Consider the following 18,054-nt stretch of genomic DNA (forward strand, 5'->3'; position numbering starts at 1 on the left):
CATCCTAGGGGCTCCCATTACTGTGTGCACTGTTGTGTTCTAGACCAGTTGTAAGCTTCTGGGTGGCCCAGTGCAGTAATCCAAACAGGAGGTGATCAAGGCGTGATTGCCCCATGTGCAAGACTCCCTCTTGCCAAGCATCTGACTTTTGATTACGTGACCATGGGCATACTGCAGTGGTCTTTAAGTGAAAAATGGTCGTGCCACTTTTTTCAATGCCTTTGGTCACATGGTCACTAAATGAAGTGTTGCAAATTGAGGACTACCTGTAGATAATTGGGTATCATAGGATGGATGGCCTCCCCTACCAGTTTCATGTGGATTTAAACCACATCGTTTAGTGAGGGCAATCCTGGCGTTTCCAGTCACTGTTGCAACTCCATGATCCCGTGGGTCATTAAGTGAGGACCTGATGTGATTGTGATGTGAGAAGAGGTAGGAGTTCCAGGCCAGCAGGCCAGCAGGTGAGAGTTATGGGCAAGTGGGTGATCTCCAGGCCTCCTCCTTTGTGGGGCTGGGAGAGAAATGGAGAGCCAGCTACTAAAGCACAGGAATCTTTAAATCAGCTTTCTGCAAACAAGCTCCCTCCAAATGTTTTGCCCAAACTGCCTGGGAATATTCAATGCCGGAATCAAACTCCTCTGGAAATTGGGAAGGATGCTCAGAGGAATTCCATCCTCTAGTGCAGTGGTTCTCAACCTTTTTAATGCCGCGACCCCAACCGGTCGTAAGTCGAGGACTAAACCGGTCGTAAGTCGAGGACTACCCAACTGGTCATAAGTTGAGGACTTTCCCTGCCTGGGAGTGCCGCGTATGCGTGGTTCTGTCCCCTGCGCCGGCCGAGGCGTAGCTGGCAAGCGGCAGAGACGGAGCAGGCCGACCACCAGCTGGCCCAGCCCAAGGGAGGTAAGGCACCCGCTGGAAAAGGGGGGAAAATGGCAGACAGCCTTGCTTGGCGACCCCCGTGAAATGGTCGATCGACCCCAAATGGGGTCCCGACCCACAGGTTGAGAACCACTGCTCTAGTGAGATTTAGGCCCTGCAAGAATGCAGATGGAAAAATAATATCTCTTCTCTAGATGTGTTTGGAAGCAATATGGGTGGGTGCTTCAAGGTTTTGTCCCGTATTTCATTTTTCTATGAATGGGATGAAGCTGGCAAGTGTTTAAGGCTGCACTTACAGACCTTTATCAACTTTTATGATGCAGCACCTGGCTGAACTTGTGAAACTAAGTAGGGTCAGGCTTCACTCTTCCAGCTTCCTTCAGTCACAAAGGTAGTTTTGGGGCATTATCCTGCAGCCCTAATATGAACAACTAACTGGAATAGTCTCCACTGATCCCTACGGGAGGTGCGTTTTGTTGTAGCCTGATGATACATTGTGTTCCTCCCATGGATGCTTTCCTTTGGTTTAGTTCTTGCAAAGGAAGCTCCTGGCTCAGTTCCAGTGACGATGAAGGTGTTTTTGCGAGACCTGAAAGGACAGACTAGGATTAGATGGTCCTGGAGAAAAGTTATGGATGTGGTCGCTAAGAGAGGAAAACGGCATTTTAATTAAAAAAAAAACCTTAGAAACTCCAGAGACAAAATGAGCATATTTTCAGCCTAATGTCACAAAGTAGAGTTCTAAAACAACACCAGTGCCTGGAAAACCGTCAGTCTAATAATGGCATCAGCGGTGGCTGAGATCCGACATCCAACCGGAGGGAGAGCAGGCGAGGTGAAAGGAGTTAAAACCAGCGAGTATTGCTAGAAAGGATGTTGAGGAGAGGGGCAGAGGAATTTGCTCTTCCGGCTCACCAGTATGAGGATGGAGGCATAGAGGCCTGTTCTCATGCTCTTCCCAGACCCGAAGCAGCAGCTGGAAAGTGAATTGAGGGCAGGTCAGAGAAGAAGCCGGGAGCAAGTAGGGCTGCCTGGTTTCTTCCATGGTGTAAAAGAAGAGAAGCAACTCGGCTGCTACATATTCCTTCCTACCCCAGATTTTGTTCAACTGGTGCTGTAGGCTCTAAAATTGGTGCCTGTAATTTTCCGCTGGTTGGAAGATTTAAAAAATCTCCTTCAGATTAAGATTGATTCCTTCGGATTTTATGGACGTGTTGTTTTCTTGGCAACAATATGGGACTGATCTGCCACTGGTCTCTTCTGGGATTTTGATTTCTTTTACTATCATGTTTAGCTAACAAGAACAGTATTTCCTATTGGAGCCCCATCAGCATAGTAACCAGGTTTAACTGTGCTTAAGCAAGCACTTTTTAAAAAAAATATAACTATTGAGGATGGTAGAAATTGTTTTATTATATAGCACTGGTAGCAGAGGGTTATTATATAACCATACAGATTGGTAGCAGAGGATGGTTACATGGCCATACAGATAAAAGAAAATGAAAGTGTATAGTCACCATGGGCCTTGCTGCTTAAGGTTTCAACTGTCACAGGAAACTCAGAACAAACAGAACCATAGATTACAAGTATAGATGCAAACTAAACACTGCCATCTACTGGCTGAATAATTTGGTACTTTTTGCAATACAAAATACATTCTAACATGTATTCCAACAGAGGACCTTTGGGATGTTCAGTTGTATAGGAAGTCATCGGTTACCATTTGTTCACTAGGCCTTCATAATTATTACAGCAGACATATACCTGGTTCACAAATTTGTGGCCATCGTGTCACTTCTCCAGTGACTGCACTTCAGCACTTAATAATAATAACAATAAAGTTGGAAGGGACCTTGGAGGTCATCGAGTCCAACCCCCTGCTCAGGCAGAAAACCCTACACCATTTTGGACAAATGGCTGTCCAATCTCTTCTTAAAAACTTCCAGTGTTGGAGCATTCACTGCTTCTGGAGGCAGGTTGTTCCATTGGTTAATTGTTCTAACTGTCAAGAAGTTTCTCCTTAGTTCTAGGTTGCTTCTATCCTTGATTAGTTTCCATCTGTTGCTTCTTGTCCTGCCCTCTGGAGCTTTGGAGAATAGCTTGACTCCTTCTTTTTTGTGGCAACCCGTGAGATATTGGAACACTGCTATCATGTCCCCCCTCATCCTTCTCTTCATTAAACTAGACATACCCAATTCCAGCAACCGTTCCTTATATGATTTAGCCTCCAGTCCCCTAATCATCTGTGTTGCTCTTCTCTTACTCTTTCTAGAGTCTCAGTATCTTTTTTACATTGTGGTGACCAAAACTGGATGCAGTATTCCAAGTGTGGCCTTACCAAGGCATTGTAAAGTGGTATTAATACTCACGTGATCTTGATTCTATCCCTCTGTTAATGCAGCCTAGCACTGTGTTGGCTTTTTTGGCAGCTGCAGCACACTGCTGGCTCATATTTAAGTGATTGTCCACTAGGACTCCGAGATCCTTCCCACAGTTACTACTGTAGGTGCAGGAAAAGGAGTTCCACTAATTTGGGTGCTGCCAATCAGTGCACAATTATGATCCCATTTGTGACTTTTCCAGCTAGCTTCTGACAAAGGGACGCAAGTCACAGTCATGTGAAATTGTCTTTAACAACTGACAGTGATTAGCTTAATGGCAGAGGAGCAGATGTAAGTTGGCAGTCATGTGACAATGCTTAATGATTCGAGCTGCTTAGTGACACATTGCAGTCCCAAATATGGTTAGTAAGTGAAGACTACTTGAATGGAGATGTCATCAGAAGGCTTTTGGGCAGTATTTTATTGGGACCTGAGAGCTTCCATGGGCAAAACTGGTGCTTCAAATCTTGTAAAGGCTTTAGGCATCATTTCATCAGTTAAAGCCCCCGCATCTCTAAAATTACCTCAGACGGATTGACAGTAACAATTTTGCGACATATTTCAGGCTAAAATAAACATGGAATTTCTACTTATGTACATTTGTAGGCATGTATATTTCTCTCTGTGCATATATCTGCATCTACTGTATATCATCTTATCCCCAGAACCCCTCAGGATATACAGGGCATAGAGAACGTCTCCACGCTCCTTGTAAAATGCCAGGTTTGGGGGATGAAAGTAAATCAGACCAAGACAAATCACCTCAGAATGTTTCCACCTTTAATATAACTTAAAAGCTGTATAATTCAATTGAAAAACAAATATTTTATGAGAAAAATCACAATAATAAGCTTACAATTACATGGTTTAATGAAGATGTGCACCTTTAAATTAATTCTTTCCTGAAGCTCTTTTTGAATTTATCACAGCATGCAGGTTAATAATAATAACAACAACAACAACAACAACAATAAAGTTGGAAGGGACCTTGGAGGTCATCTAGTCCAACCCCCTGCTCAGGCAGGAAACTCTATACCATTTCAAGCAAATGGCTGTCCAGTCTCTTCTTAAAAACCTCCAGTGTTGGAGCATTCACAGCTTCTGGAGACAGGTTGTTCCACTGATTAATTGTTCTAATTGTCAGGAAGTTTCTCCTTAGTTCTAGGTTGCATCTCTCTTTGGTTAGTTTCCATCCGTTGCTTCTTGTCCTGCCTTCAGGTGCTTTGGAGAATAGCTTGACTCCCTCTTCTTTGTGGCAGCCCCTGAGATATTGGAACATTGCTATCATGTCCCCCCTCGTCCTTCTCTTCATTAAACTAGACATACCCAATTCCAGCAACCGTTCCTGATATGTTTTAGCCTCCAGTCCACTAATCATCTTTGTTGTTCTTCTCTGTACTCATTCTAGAATCCTAACATCTTTTTTACATCGTGGTGACCAAAACTGGATGCAATGTTCCAAGTGTGGCCTTACCAAGATAAAGTGGTATTAACAATTCACATGATCTTGATTCTATCCCTCTATTAATATAGCCTAGCACTGTGTTGGCTTTTTTGGCAGCTGCAGCACACTACTAGCTCATATTTAAGTGATTGTCCACTAGGACTCCGAGATCCCTCTCACAGTTACTACTATTGAGCAAGGTACCCCCTATACCAGTGGTTCTCAACCTGTGGGTTGGGACCCCATTTGGGGTCGATCGACCATTTCACGGGGGTCGCCAAGCAAGGCTGTCCGCCATTTTTTTTTGTCCGCCATTTTTTTCCCCTTTTCTGGCGGGTGCCTTACCTCCCTTGGGCTGGGCCAGCTGGTGGTCGGCCTGCTCCGTCTCTGCCGCTTGCCAGCTACGCCTCGGCTGGCGCAGGGGGCGGAACCACGCATGCGCGGTGGTCCCGGGCAGGGAAAGTCCTCAACTTACGACCGGTTGGGTAGTCCTTGACTTACGACCAGTTTAGTCCTCGACTTACGACCGGTTTAGTCCTCGACCTACGACCGATTGGGGTCGCGGCATTAAAAAGGTTGAGAACCACTGCCCTATACTATACCTATGCATTTGGTTTTTCTTGCCTAAATGTAGAACCTTACTTTTTTTACCATTGAATTTCATTTTGTTAGATAGTGCCCAATATTCAAGTCTGTCCAGATCCTTCTGTATCCTAACCCTGTCTTCTGGAGTGTTGGCTATTCCTGGCAGCTTGGTATCGTCCACAAATTTCATGAGTTCCCCATCTATCCCCTTATCCAAATCATTGATGAAGATGTTGAAGAGCACTGGGCCCAGAACAGAGCCCTGGGGCACCCCAGTACTCACTTCCCTCCATGTAGATGCAGTTCCATTGAGGACTACACACTGAGTATGGCCGGTCAGCCAACTACGAATCCATCTGGTGGTGATATTGTCTAACCCACATTTTTCTATCTTATCAAGTAATAGGTTGTGATCTACTTTATCAAATGCCATACTGAAGTCCAAATAAATTATATCGACAGCATTCCTCTGGTCCACTAATTTTGTCACTTGGTCAAAGAATGCGATAAGATTTGTCTGGCATGATCTGTTTCTGATAAACCCATGTTGGCTTTTGGTAACGACTTTGTTTTCCTCTAGGTGTTCGCTGATTCGTAGTTTGATTATTTTTTCCAGAATCTTCCCAGATATTGAGGTCAGGCTGATAGGCTTGTAATTTCCTGGATCCATTTTTTCCCCTTTTTTGAAGATGGGAACTACATCAGCTCTTTTCCAGTCCTCCTGTAGTTCCCCAGTGGTCCAGGATCTTTGGAAGATATAGTTCAGTGGTTTTGAGATCACATCTGCCAGTTCCTTGAGAACCTTGGGGTATAATCCATCTGGTCTTGGTGATTTGAACTCATCTAGGCTGGACAGGTGCTCACTTACCATTTTATTGCCTATCTTAACTTGTGTTTCTAATCTGTTTTTTACGATACTGTTTTTAATTGGTTGGGCTGTTTTTTCCCTTTGTGTAAAGACAGATGCAAAAAATGAGTTAAATAGTTCTGCTTTCTCCCTGTTGCTTGTCACCTTCTTGCCACTTTCTCCCGCTAATGGGCCAATCATTTCTTTGACTTCTTTCTTGTTTTTTACATGTTAAAAGAAGCTTTTTTTTTGTTATTTTTTACTTTTGTCGCAAGCCTTAGTTCATTTTGAGCCTTAGCTTTCCTCACTTCATCTTTGCATGCTCAGGCTATTTGCTGATATTCTGCCTTAGTTATGTACCCCTCTTTCCACTTGTTATACTTGTCCTTTTTGTCTTTCAATTTATCAGAGATAAATGCTGGTTTCTTTTGAGAGCTGTTATTTTTCTTCATTGGTATTGTGCTAGACTGGGCTTTTACTATCTCACTTTTCAAAATTTCCCAAGCTTCTTGAGTTGTTTTCCCCTTGAGGATTCTCATCCACGGAATCCTTCACAATCTCTAAGTTTATTGAAATTAGCTCTCTTGAAGGCCAAGACTCTAGTTTGACTGTGTTCTATTGCTTGTGCTTGCATAATGTTGACTTCCAATATTGCATGATCACTCCCCCCCAAGGTTCCTGTGGCTTCAACACCTTCTATCATTTCATCTCTGTTAATGAGAGTTAGGTCCGATATGGCTAATCCTCTAGTTCCCTTCTCTACTTTTTGGGAGACAAAGTTGTCTGCTAGGCTCAGTTACATTGACGATGAGGGCTTCCTTCAAGACCCCAAATGACAGACTAGGCTTAGTTCGTCCTGGAGAAAAGTTATGGATGTGGTCTCTAAGAGTGGAGATTGGAGAAAAAATCTTAGAAGCTCCGGATAGAGACAGAATGAGTGTATTTCAAGGCTCACGTCACTAGGTGGAGCTCTAACACAACAACAGCAGGAAAACCTTCAATCTAAGAAGGCATCAGCTGTGGCCGAGTTGCCATATTCAACCGGAGGGAGGTGAAAAGAGTTAAAACCATCGAGTATTGCTAGAAAGGACGTCGAGGCGAGGAGAAGGGCAGAGGAACTTCCTCTTCCGAGTCATCCACGGGAGGATGGAGAGGTGTAGAGCGGCTCTCGTGTTCTTCCCAGGGACGAAGCAGCAGCTGGAAGGTGAGTGGGGGGCAGGTCGGAGGAGAGGGGGAGCAAGTAGATTTGCCTGGTTTCCTCCACGGTGTAAAAGCAAAGTAAGCAACAAGGCTGAAACATGTCGGCTGCTGCTGCCGCTGCATGTTCCTTCTATTTCCAAATGATTTTGCACTTATGCTGCATGATTAAAACTTCTGCCTGTGATTTTCTGCTGGGAGATGGGAGATGACATGATAACAGTATTCCAATATTTGAGAGGCTCCCGCAAAGAAGAGGGAGTCAACTTGTTTTCCAAGTCGGGCTGTTTGATTTCCTCCACGGTGTAAAAGCAGAGAAGCAACTAGGCTGAAACGTGTCAGCTGCTGCTTTCTGTTCCCAAACGCTTTTGCACTTATGCTGCATTATTTAAATCTGCTGCCTCTAATTTTTGGCTGGGAGATGGGAGAGACTAAAATTTAAAGGCCCGGTTGCTAAACCATATAAAGAATGGTTGCAGGATTTGGGTTTGGCCAGTCTAGAGAAAAGAAAGACCAGGGCCGACATAATAGCAGTATTCCAATATTTGAGAGGTTGCCACAAAAAAATGGGGGTGTCAATTTATTCTCCAAAGCAACAGAGGGAAGGACAAGAAACAATGGTGGGAAACTGACAGAGAAGCAACCTTTAAGTCTTGCATAGGATTGTGGCACCATTTCGTCTGTCAGTGTCCCCCCATTTCTAAATTTAGGTAAAATTTGAGTGAATGCACTTCTAGGACATTTTGCACGCTGAAATAGAGATAGATTGTCTACATAAATAAATTCTTTTTGTTTGTTGTTGATGTTCATTGCGAAGTCGTGTCCAACCCATCACGACCCCATGGACAACGTTCCTCCAGGCCTTCCTGTCCTCTACCATCTTCTGGAGTCCATTTAAGCTCACACCTGCTGCTTCAGTGACTCCATCCAGCCACCTCATTCTCTGTCGTCCCCTTCTTCTATTGCCCTCAATCTTTCCCAGCATTAGGTTCTTCTCCAGTGAGTCCTTCCTTCTCATTAGGTGGCCAAAGTACTTGAGTTTCAACTTCAGGATCTGGCCTTCTAAAGAGCAGTCAGGGTTGATCGATCTCCTCTAGGACTGACCGGTTTGATCGCCTTGCAGTCCAGGGGACTTGCAGGAGTCTTCTCCAGCACCATAGTTCAAAGGCCTCAATTCTTTGGCCTTTCTTATGGTCCAACTTTCACAGCCATACATTGCAACTGGGAAAACCATGGCCTTGACTATACACACTTTTGTTGGCAGGGTGATGTCTCTGCTTTTTAATATGCTGTCTAGATTTGCCATAGCTTTCCTCCCCAGGAGTAAGCGTCTTTTGATTTCTTGGCTGCAGTCCCCATCTGAGGTGATCTTGGAGCCCAGGAAGATAAAATCTGTCACTACCTCCATTTGTTCCCCATCTATTTGCCACGATTTGAGAGGGCCGGATGCCATGATCTTGGTTTTCTTAATGTTGAGTTTCAAGCCAATTTTTGCACTCTTCTTCTTCACCCGCATCAAGAGGCTCTTTAGTTCCTCTTCACTCTCTGCCATTAGAGTGATATCATCTGCATATCTTAGGTTGTTGATATTTCTCCCGGCAATCTTAATTCCAACTTTTGATTCAACTAGCCCTGCCTTTCTCATAATGTGCTCTGCATATAAGTTAAATAGGCAGGGTGACAGAATACAGCCTTGCCGGACTCCTTTCCTAATTTTGAACCAATCAGTGGTTCCGTATCCAGTTCTCACTGTTGCTTCTTGACCCACATATAGGTTTCTCAAGAGACAAATAAGATGGTCTGGTACTCCCATCTCCTTAAGAATTTGTCACAATTTGTTGTGATCCACACAATCAAAGGCTTTAGCATAGTCAAGAAGTAGATGTTTTTCTGGAACTCACTAGCTTTTTCCATGATCCAGCGTGTGTTGGCAATTTGATCTCTAGTTCTTCTGCCTCTTCAAAATCCTGCCTGTATTTCTGGAAGTTCTCGATCCACATACTGCTGGAGTCTAGCTTGTAGGATTTTAAGCATAACTTTACTTGCATGTGAAATGAGTGCAATGGTGCGATAGTTTGAACATTCTTTGGCATTGCCTTTCTTTGGAATTGGAATGTAAACTGACCTTTTCCAATCCTGTGGCCACTGTTAAGTGTTCCAAATTTGCTGGCAAATTGAGTGTAGGACTTTTACTGAATCGTCTTTTAAGATTTTGAATAGCTCAGCTGGAATACTGTCACCTCCACTAGCTTTGTTGTTGCTCAGATTTCCTAAGGCCCATTTCACTTCACATTCTAGGATGTCTGGCTCGAGGTCAGTGACTATCCCATTGTGGTTATCAGGGACGCTATGGTCATTCTTGTATTGTTCTTCTGTGTAATTTTGCCACCTTTTCTTAATCTCTTTTGCCTCTGTTAGGTCCCTACCATTTTGGTCCTTTATCATGCCCATCTTTGCATGAAACGTTCCCTTCATATCTCCAATTTTCTTGAAGAGATCTCTGGTCCTCCCTATTCTATTGTTTTCTTCTATTTCATTGCACTGTTCATTTAAGAGGGCATTCTTATCTTTTCTAGCTATTCTCTGGAATTCTGCATTCAATTAGATATATCTTTCTCTTTCTCCCTTGCCTTTCGCTTCCCTTCTTTCCTCAGCTATTTGCAAAGCTTCCTCAGACAGCCATTTTGCTTTCTTGCATTTCTTTTTCTTTGGGATGGTTTTAGTTACTACCTCTTGTACAATGTTGCAAACCTCCGTCCATAGTTCTTCAGGCACTCTGTCTATCAGATCTAATTCCTTAAATCTATTTGTCACCTCTATTGTATATTCACCAGGGATATATTTAGTTCATACCTGAGTGGCCTAGTGTTTTTCCCTACTTTCTTCAATATAAGCCTAAATTTTGCAACAAGAAGCTCATGATCTGAGCCACAGTCAGCTCCTGGTCTTGTTTTTACTGACTGTATAGAGCTTCTCCATCTTTGGCTGCAGAGCACATAGTCAATCTGATTTCTGTGTTGACCGTCTGGTGATATCCATGTGTAGAGCCGTCTCTTGGGTTGTTGGAAAAGAGTGTTTGCTATGACCATCATTTTCTCTTGACAAAATTCTATCAGCCCGTGCCCTGCTTCATTTTGTACTCCAAGGCCAAACTTGCCTGTTATTCCGGTTATCTTTTGGCTTCCTACTTTAGCATTCCAATTCCCCATGATGATAAGGACATCATTTTTTGGTGTTGATTCTATAAGGTGCTGTAGGGCTTCATAGAACCGGTCAATTTCATCCTCTTCAGCACCAGTGGTTGGGGCATAGACTTGGGCTACTGTGATATTGAATGGTTTGCCTTGGATTTGCACTGAGATCATTCTGTCATTTTGGGGATTGTATCTCAGTATTGCTTTTGCTACACTTTTATTGACTATGAAGGCTACTCCATTTCTTCTGAGGGATTCTTGCCCGCACTAGTATACCTGATGGTCCTCTGAATTAAATTCACCCATTCCTGTCCATTTTAGTTCGTTGATTCCTAAGATGTCAATGTACAGTCTTGTCATCTTTTGTTTGACCACATCCAGTTTGCCTTGATTCATGGATCTTACATTCCAGATTCCTATGGAGAAAAAATCTTTACAGCATTGGACTTTCCTTTCACCACCAGATGCATCCACAGCTGAGCGTCCTTTCGGCTTTGGCCCAGTCGCTTCACTCTTTCTGGCGCTACTAGTACTAGCCCTCTGCTCTTCCCCAGTAGCATATTGGACACCTTCCGACCTGAGGGGCTCATCTTCCAGCGTCATATCTTTTTGCCTTTTGGTACGGTCCATGGGGTTTTCATGGCAAAGATACTGGAGTGGGTTGCCATTTCCTTTTCCAGTGGATCACATTTTGTCAGAACTCTCTGCTATGACCTGTCCATCTTGGGTGGCCCTGCACGGCATAGCTCATAGCTTCATTGAGTTATCTAAGCCCCTTCGCCACGACAAGGCAGTAATCCATGAAGGGGTCTTTTTGTTTAGGCATGCATATATGTGTGACTTAGCCAAGCCAAAAAAAAAAAGGATTTTATGATTGATATTTGAACTTGGATCTGCTAGTCTTCTACATGCCAAATGAATCATAATTAATGTTAGAGATTAAACTAGAATTTTCATCTTTGTTCTTTCATGGTAATATAGGGGGGGGGGTTTGCTGCTTTCACATGTCCTGCAGCCATTTTTTAAACAGTAATGAAACTAACCTGTTAATATGAATCTTACAGACAAACATGATGCCAAAAAGAGCACTCTGGAGAAAAGAGAATGAGAAGCAGTATTACAATGCAAAATAAGCCATCAATCAAAAATTTTTCCACTTCCTCTTTTCCTTCCTCAGCAGATGAGAGATCAAGGAGAGAATAACAAGAACAATATTTTCAGCTGGAAAAAATAAAGTATGTGGAACTCAAGCAAGCATTACATGAAAAGTCAAGGGGAAGAATATCCAAATAAAGGAAAAGTGGAAATAACTGGAAGTTTAGTGGGAAGGAAAAGGTCCTTTGGATAGCCAAAATGGACAGCTATTAATGAAAGCCTTTGATGAAGGGAAGAGTGGCTTGAATGAAAGTACCTCCAGGTAAGGGATCAGAAGTATTTTTGGCCTCCTCAAGTATCCAAGAATATCAGTTTTGGAAAAAACTATAGACATCTTATTGCCGATCACAGCTGATTATGCACGAAAGAATCCACCCAGTGAAAACCCATAAAAATATTTGGAGTGAGGCAAAAGTTTTACTCAAAAGAGCTTCCTCATAATTCATGGAAGGACTGATACCGGAGAAAAACCCTGCCCATGCTCCCAATGTGGCAAAAGATTTAGCATGCACCACAAATATGGTGAGACACAACAGGACTCACACTGGGGAGAAACTCTTTGAATGTCCTGATTGTGGGAAAAGTTTCACTTGGAAATCTGATCTGCTGATACACAAGAGGACACACACGGGAGAGAAACCATATGAGTGTCCGGATTGTGGGATATGTTTCACTCAGAATTCCAATCTGGTGACACACCAGAGGACTCACACGGGAGAAAAACCATTTGTGTGTCTTGATTGTGGGAAAGATTACTCTCGGAAATTTGACCTGGTGAAACATCAGAGGACTCACACAGGAGACAAATCATATAAATGTCTTGACTGGGGAGAAAGTTTTAGTCAGAATTCGTGTCCGGTGAAACATCAGAGGACTCACACAGGAGAGAAACCATACGAGTGTTCGCAGTGTGGGAAAAGTTTCATTCAAAATTCTCACCTTGTGCGACATCACAGGACTCACACCGGAGAGAAACCATATAAGTGTCCAGATTGTGGGAAAGGTTTTGCTCAAAAGTTTGACCTGGTGATACACCAGAGGATTCACACGGGAGAGAAACCCTATGAGTGTTCAGATTGTGGGAAACGTTTCATTTGCAATTCCGACCTGGTTAGACATCAGAGGACTCACAAAGAAGAGAAACCATATAAATGTCATTGTGGGAAAGGTTTCAGTCAGAATTCCTGCCTGGTGAAACACCAGAGGACTCGGACCAGAGAGAAACCATATAAGTGTGCAGATTGTGGGGAAAATTTCCATCGGAATTCTGATCTGGTTATACACAAGAGGAGTCACACAGGAGAGAAACTTTATGAGTGTTTGTTTTGTGGGAAAAGTTTCATTCGGAATTCCAACCTGATGATTCATCAGAAGACTCACACGGGAGAGAAATTGTATGAGTGTCCAGAGTGTGTGAAATATTTCAGTTGCAAGGCTGAACTGGTGAAGCACCAGAAGAATCACAGAGGAGAGAGACTGTATGATTGTCCGTATTGTGGGAAAAGTTTCACTTGGAATTCTAAGCTGTTGAGACACCAGAGGACTCACACGGGAGAGAAACCATATGAGTGTCTGTATTGTGGGAAAAGTTTCAGTCAGAATTCCAACCTGATGATACACCAGAAAACTCACACGGGAGAAAAACCCTATCAGTGTCCAGATTGTGGGAAAACTTTCAGTCAGAATTCCTACCTAGTGAAACATCAGAGGTCTCACACCAGAGAAAAACCGTATGAGTGTCTGGAATGTGGGAAAAGTTTTAGTTGGAATTCCCATTTGGTGATACATTGGAGGACTCACACAGGAGAGAAACCGTATGAATGTCCGGATTGTGGGAAAGATTTCAGTAGTAGGTCTAGCCTTATAAATCATGTAAGGTTACACATAGTGGAGTAACCATTGAAATACTCAAGATTGCAGACATTGTTTCAAAGAAAGTTACTCCCTTATCACACACAGCTTTCTGAAGGCTAGCTGTTCCATTGATTGTTCTTAGTGTCAGAAAATGTCTCCTGATTTCTTGGTTGAATCTCTGTTTGATCAGTTTCCATCCATTGTTCCTTGTCTCGCCTTCGATACTTTGGAAAATAAGTTTACCCCCCTCTTCTCTGTGACAGCCCCTCAAATATTGGAAGACTGCTATCATGTCTCCCCTTGTCCTTCTCTTCACTAGACTAGCCATGCCCGGTTCTTGTAACCATTCTTCATATGTTTTAGCCTGCAGGCCTCTGATCTGAGCTTCCTTTCTCTGGCGCAGTGCAGTAGATAATAATAATAATAATAATAATAATAATAATAATAATAATAATGATGATGATGATGATGATGATGATGATGATGATGATGATGATGATGATGATGATGTTGGAAGGCACCTTGGAGGTCATCAAGGAGGGGAACTGCTTTGCTGGGCAAGAAAAAGCAAGCTTGGATCTGTATTTATATTTCCCACCTTGAGTTATTTCTATATATAATAAAGGGGGATACAAATATGTATGTATGTACTTAGTAAGAAGGTATACATGGCAGGCCAATTCATACGACTCCACAAGGTTTACAGCAATAAAACCTTAATACAGAAAGCAATAAACCCCATATATAGCAAATGGCAAAATGCAAAACCTCAGCATTTAAAATGTACTTCCCTGCAAATACAGGGCACTTCTAGCAAGGTTGATGGCAATTTGATAGTCTAGGAATCCCAAAAAATTGCTTTTGTTCAATTTTGAAGTAACCAGGCCTCCTGGCCTTACTAATTATATCCGTGCCTGGTGCCATTCTTGCTCAAAACTGGTTACCTTTCATCTTGCAAGGAGTTGAATTGGAGAACTTCACGACAGGATTAAAGGCATATAAATTTAATTAATATAAACAAACACCTGGTTCCAAATCAAGCTTCTGATGCAGGGTCATCCCTATATTGTCAAATTCTTGTATTTTACTCCAATTTCATTTTAATTTGTTTTATGAGATTTTATTAATAATTGATGTTTGGAACTCTGTATTCTGATATGGCCTATGGGCTAATCAATAAACTAAACTAATTATTAAAACCGAATGCATATAAACAAAAACCTGGTGCCAAATCAAGTGTCTGATGTGCAGGTGCCTCTTATCCCAGTGCTATGGGGAACAGCTAGATCTCCCTTGCTTGACGGAAGACTAGAAGGATAAAGGCTTGCCACACTTCAGGAGGAAGAATGTTTCATAGGGCAGGGTCTGCAATGGAAAAGGCTCACTTCCTAGCTCCTATCAAATGGCAATATTTAAGGGTCTCTCCTGGGATTTTGATTTCTTTTACTTCCATGTTTAGCTAACAAGCACAATATTTCCTATTGGAGCTGCATTAGGGTATTAACCAGGTTCAATTATGGTTAACCCAGTACTATATAAAAAAAATAGCATTGAGGATGTTAGAAATTCTGATTTATTATGTAGAACTGGTAGCAGAGGATTATTATATAGCCATACAGATTAGTAGCAGAGGATGGTTACATGGCCATACAGATCAAATGAAAATTAAAGTGTACAATTACCATGGGCCTTACTGCTTAACGTTTTAACTGTCACAGGAAACCCAGAACTAAATAGAACCATAGATTATAAGTGTAGATGCAAACTAAAGACTGCCAACTAGTGGCTGAATAATTTGGTAGTTGTTGCAATACAAAATACATTCCAACATGTATTCCAACAGGGGACCTTTGGGTTGTTCAGTTGTATAGGAAGTCCTCGCTTACCATTTGCTCACTGAGCCTTCATAATTATTACGGCACTGTAAAAGCAGACATACACCTGGTCCATACATTTGTGGCCATTGTGGCACTTCTTCAGTGACCACACTTCCTGAGGTTCTGTAGGTGCAGGAAAAGGAGTTGCACCAATTTGGGTGCTGCCAATCAGTGCATGTTTATGATCCCACATGTGACCTTCCCAGCCAGCTTCTGACAAGGGGATGCCGGCAAGATGTTGCCAGTCAGTCACGTAAAAGTGCCTTTAAGATTAGTGATTAGCTTAACAACGGCAGAGGAGCAGATGTAAGTTGGCACTGTCATGTGACATCATGCTTAATGATCGGGCTCCTTAGTGACACAGATACCAATCCCAAATACAGTTAGTAAGTGAAGACTACTTGAATGGGGATGTCCCCACAGGGGTTTTGGGCAGTATTTTCTGGCCTTATTGGGAGCTGAGGGCTTCCACAGGCAAAACTGGTGCTTCAAATCTTGCAAAGTCTTTAGGCATCATTTCATCGGTTAAAGCCCTCACATCTCTAAAATTAGCTCAGAAGGTTTGACAGTATTAAATTTGGGACATTTTTCAGGCTAAAATACACACGGAATGTCTACATATACATATTTTTTCTCTGTGCATATATCTGCATCTACTATATATCATCTTATTCCCCAAAACCCCGCAGGATATACAGGGCATAGAGAACGTCTCCACGCTCCTTGTAAAATGCCAGCTTTTTGGGATGTAAGTAAATCAGACCAAGACAAATCCCCTCAGAATGTTTCCACCTTTAATCTAACTTAAAAGCTGTACAATTCGATTGTATAACAAATATTTTATGAGGAAAAATAACAATAAAAAACTTACAATAACATGGTTTCATAAAGATGCGCACCTTTAAACTAATTTTTTCTTGAAGCTCTTTTTGATTTTATCACAGCATGCAGGCGTTTGAGATAAGAGCCTGGCATATCTTGCCTTGAGAATCTTTGCCCATTCTTTCTTGCAAAACGCTCCAAATCTGTCAGATTGTGAGGGTCACCCCAAGATTTTCAGTTGGATTCAAGTCTCGCCTCTAGCTGGGCCATCCCAAAACTTTGATCTTCCTCTGGTGAGGCCATTGTTTTATTGACATGGAAGTATGGTCTGGGTCATTGAATGTCAAAATTATTGTTCATCTTCAGGATTCTGGCAGAGGCCTGAAGGGTTTGTGCCAGAATTGACTGATATTTAGAACTGTTCATAATTTCCTCCACCTTGACTAAAGCTCCAGTTCCAGGTGAAGAAAAGCAGCCTCAAAGCATAAAGCCGCCACCACCATTGTTCTCTAGAGCGACAAGAACTCGTTCATAAAATTGTAGGATTTAGAGAGGTTTTGATCTCCCTTAAAAACCACTCCTGTGAAAAGGCAGGAATTTTTGGACCAGCTTTCTGCAAACAGGCTTCCTCCAAGTGTTTTGCTCAACCTGCTTGCGGAATAATAAGGCTGAAAGGTAACAAGGGAAGTTAATTGGAAAGGCTGCTCTGAGCAATTCTGCCCTCTAGTGAGATTTAGGCCTTGCAAGAATGCAGATGGAAAAATAATATATGCTACCCGGGTGTGTTTTGAAGCAATGTGGGTGGGCACTTCAAGATTTTATTCTGTATTCCATTCCAGGTAGTCCTTGACTTACGATCAAAATTGAGCTCAAAATTTCTCTTGTTTAGTGAAACGTATATTAAGTGAGTTTGCCCATTTTACGACCTTTCTTGTCGTAATTGTTAAGTGAATCACTGCAGTTGTTAATCATACTGTTAAGTGAATCTGGCTTCCTCACTGACTTTGCTTGTCAGAAGGTCGTGACCCCAGGTCACTGCAACCGTCATAAATAGGAGTCAATTGCCAAGGGGCTGAATTTAGATCACACAGTCATGGCGATGCTGCAATTGTTGTAAGTGTGAAAACTGGTCATACTAAGTCACTTTTTTCAGTGTTGTTGTAACTTTGAACAGTCACGAAACGTACAAACAAGATCTTTACCAACTTTTATGGTGCAGCACCTGGCTAATCTTAAAAAGCTAAGTAGGGTCAACGTTCACTCTTCCAACATCCCTCAGGTGCAAAGGTAGTTTTGGGGGGTTATCCTGCACCCTCAAGATGAAGAAATGGCTGGAATTGTCTCCTAACTGATCCCCAAGGCAGGTGCACTTTCTTATTGCCTGATGGCACATTGTGTTCCCCTCACAGATGCTTTCCCTCAGTTTAGCTCTTGCAAAAAAGCTCCTGGCTCAGTTGCAGTGACGATGAGGGCGTCCCTGCAAGACCCCAAAGGACAGACTAGGGCTAGATCGTCCCTTGTTGAAATGTTACGGATGTGGTGGCTAAGAGTGGAAAAAGGCATTTTGATTAGAAAAAAAATCTTAGAAACATCAGAGAAAGAATGAGCGTACTTTCAGCCTTAGGTCACTAGGTGGAGCTCTAACAGAACAGCAGCGCCTGGAAAACCGTCAATATATTAGCGGCATCGATGGTGGCTGAGGTCAGACGTACAACGGGAGGGTGGGGGGAAGCAACTGAGGTTGAAATGAATGTAAACCATCGAGTATTGCTAGAAAGGCTAGAAGGGCAGCGGAACTTCCGGCTCATCAATA

General features: G+C 42.6%; 1 protein-coding gene across 1 annotated transcript in view; it reads left to right on the forward strand.

The window, feature by feature from the left end:
• LOC114923368 (zinc finger protein 850-like) overlaps positions 1–17,704 on the forward strand; it is a 20,284-nt gene extending 2,580 nt beyond the window's left edge. The window contains exons 2-7 of the mRNA XM_029286234.1: positions 12,040–12,091; positions 12,188–12,469; positions 12,554–12,775; positions 12,857–13,136; positions 13,221–13,467; positions 17,651–17,704. Of these exons, the coding sequence (XP_029142067.1) occupies positions 12,040–12,091; positions 12,188–12,469; positions 12,554–12,775; positions 12,857–13,136; positions 13,221–13,467; positions 17,651–17,704 (1,137 nt within the window). The remainder of the gene's footprint in view (positions 1–12,039; positions 12,092–12,187; positions 12,470–12,553; positions 12,776–12,856; positions 13,137–13,220; positions 13,468–17,650) is intronic.
• Positions 17,705–18,054: the final 350 nt, after the last annotated feature.

This window comes from Protobothrops mucrosquamatus, unplaced genomic scaffold, assembly GCF_001527695.2.
Source record: "Protobothrops mucrosquamatus isolate PMUCROS unplaced genomic scaffold, P.Mucros_1.0 scaffold3154, whole genome shotgun sequence".
NCBI classification, from domain to species: Eukaryota; Metazoa; Chordata; class Lepidosauria; order Squamata; family Viperidae; genus Protobothrops; species Protobothrops mucrosquamatus.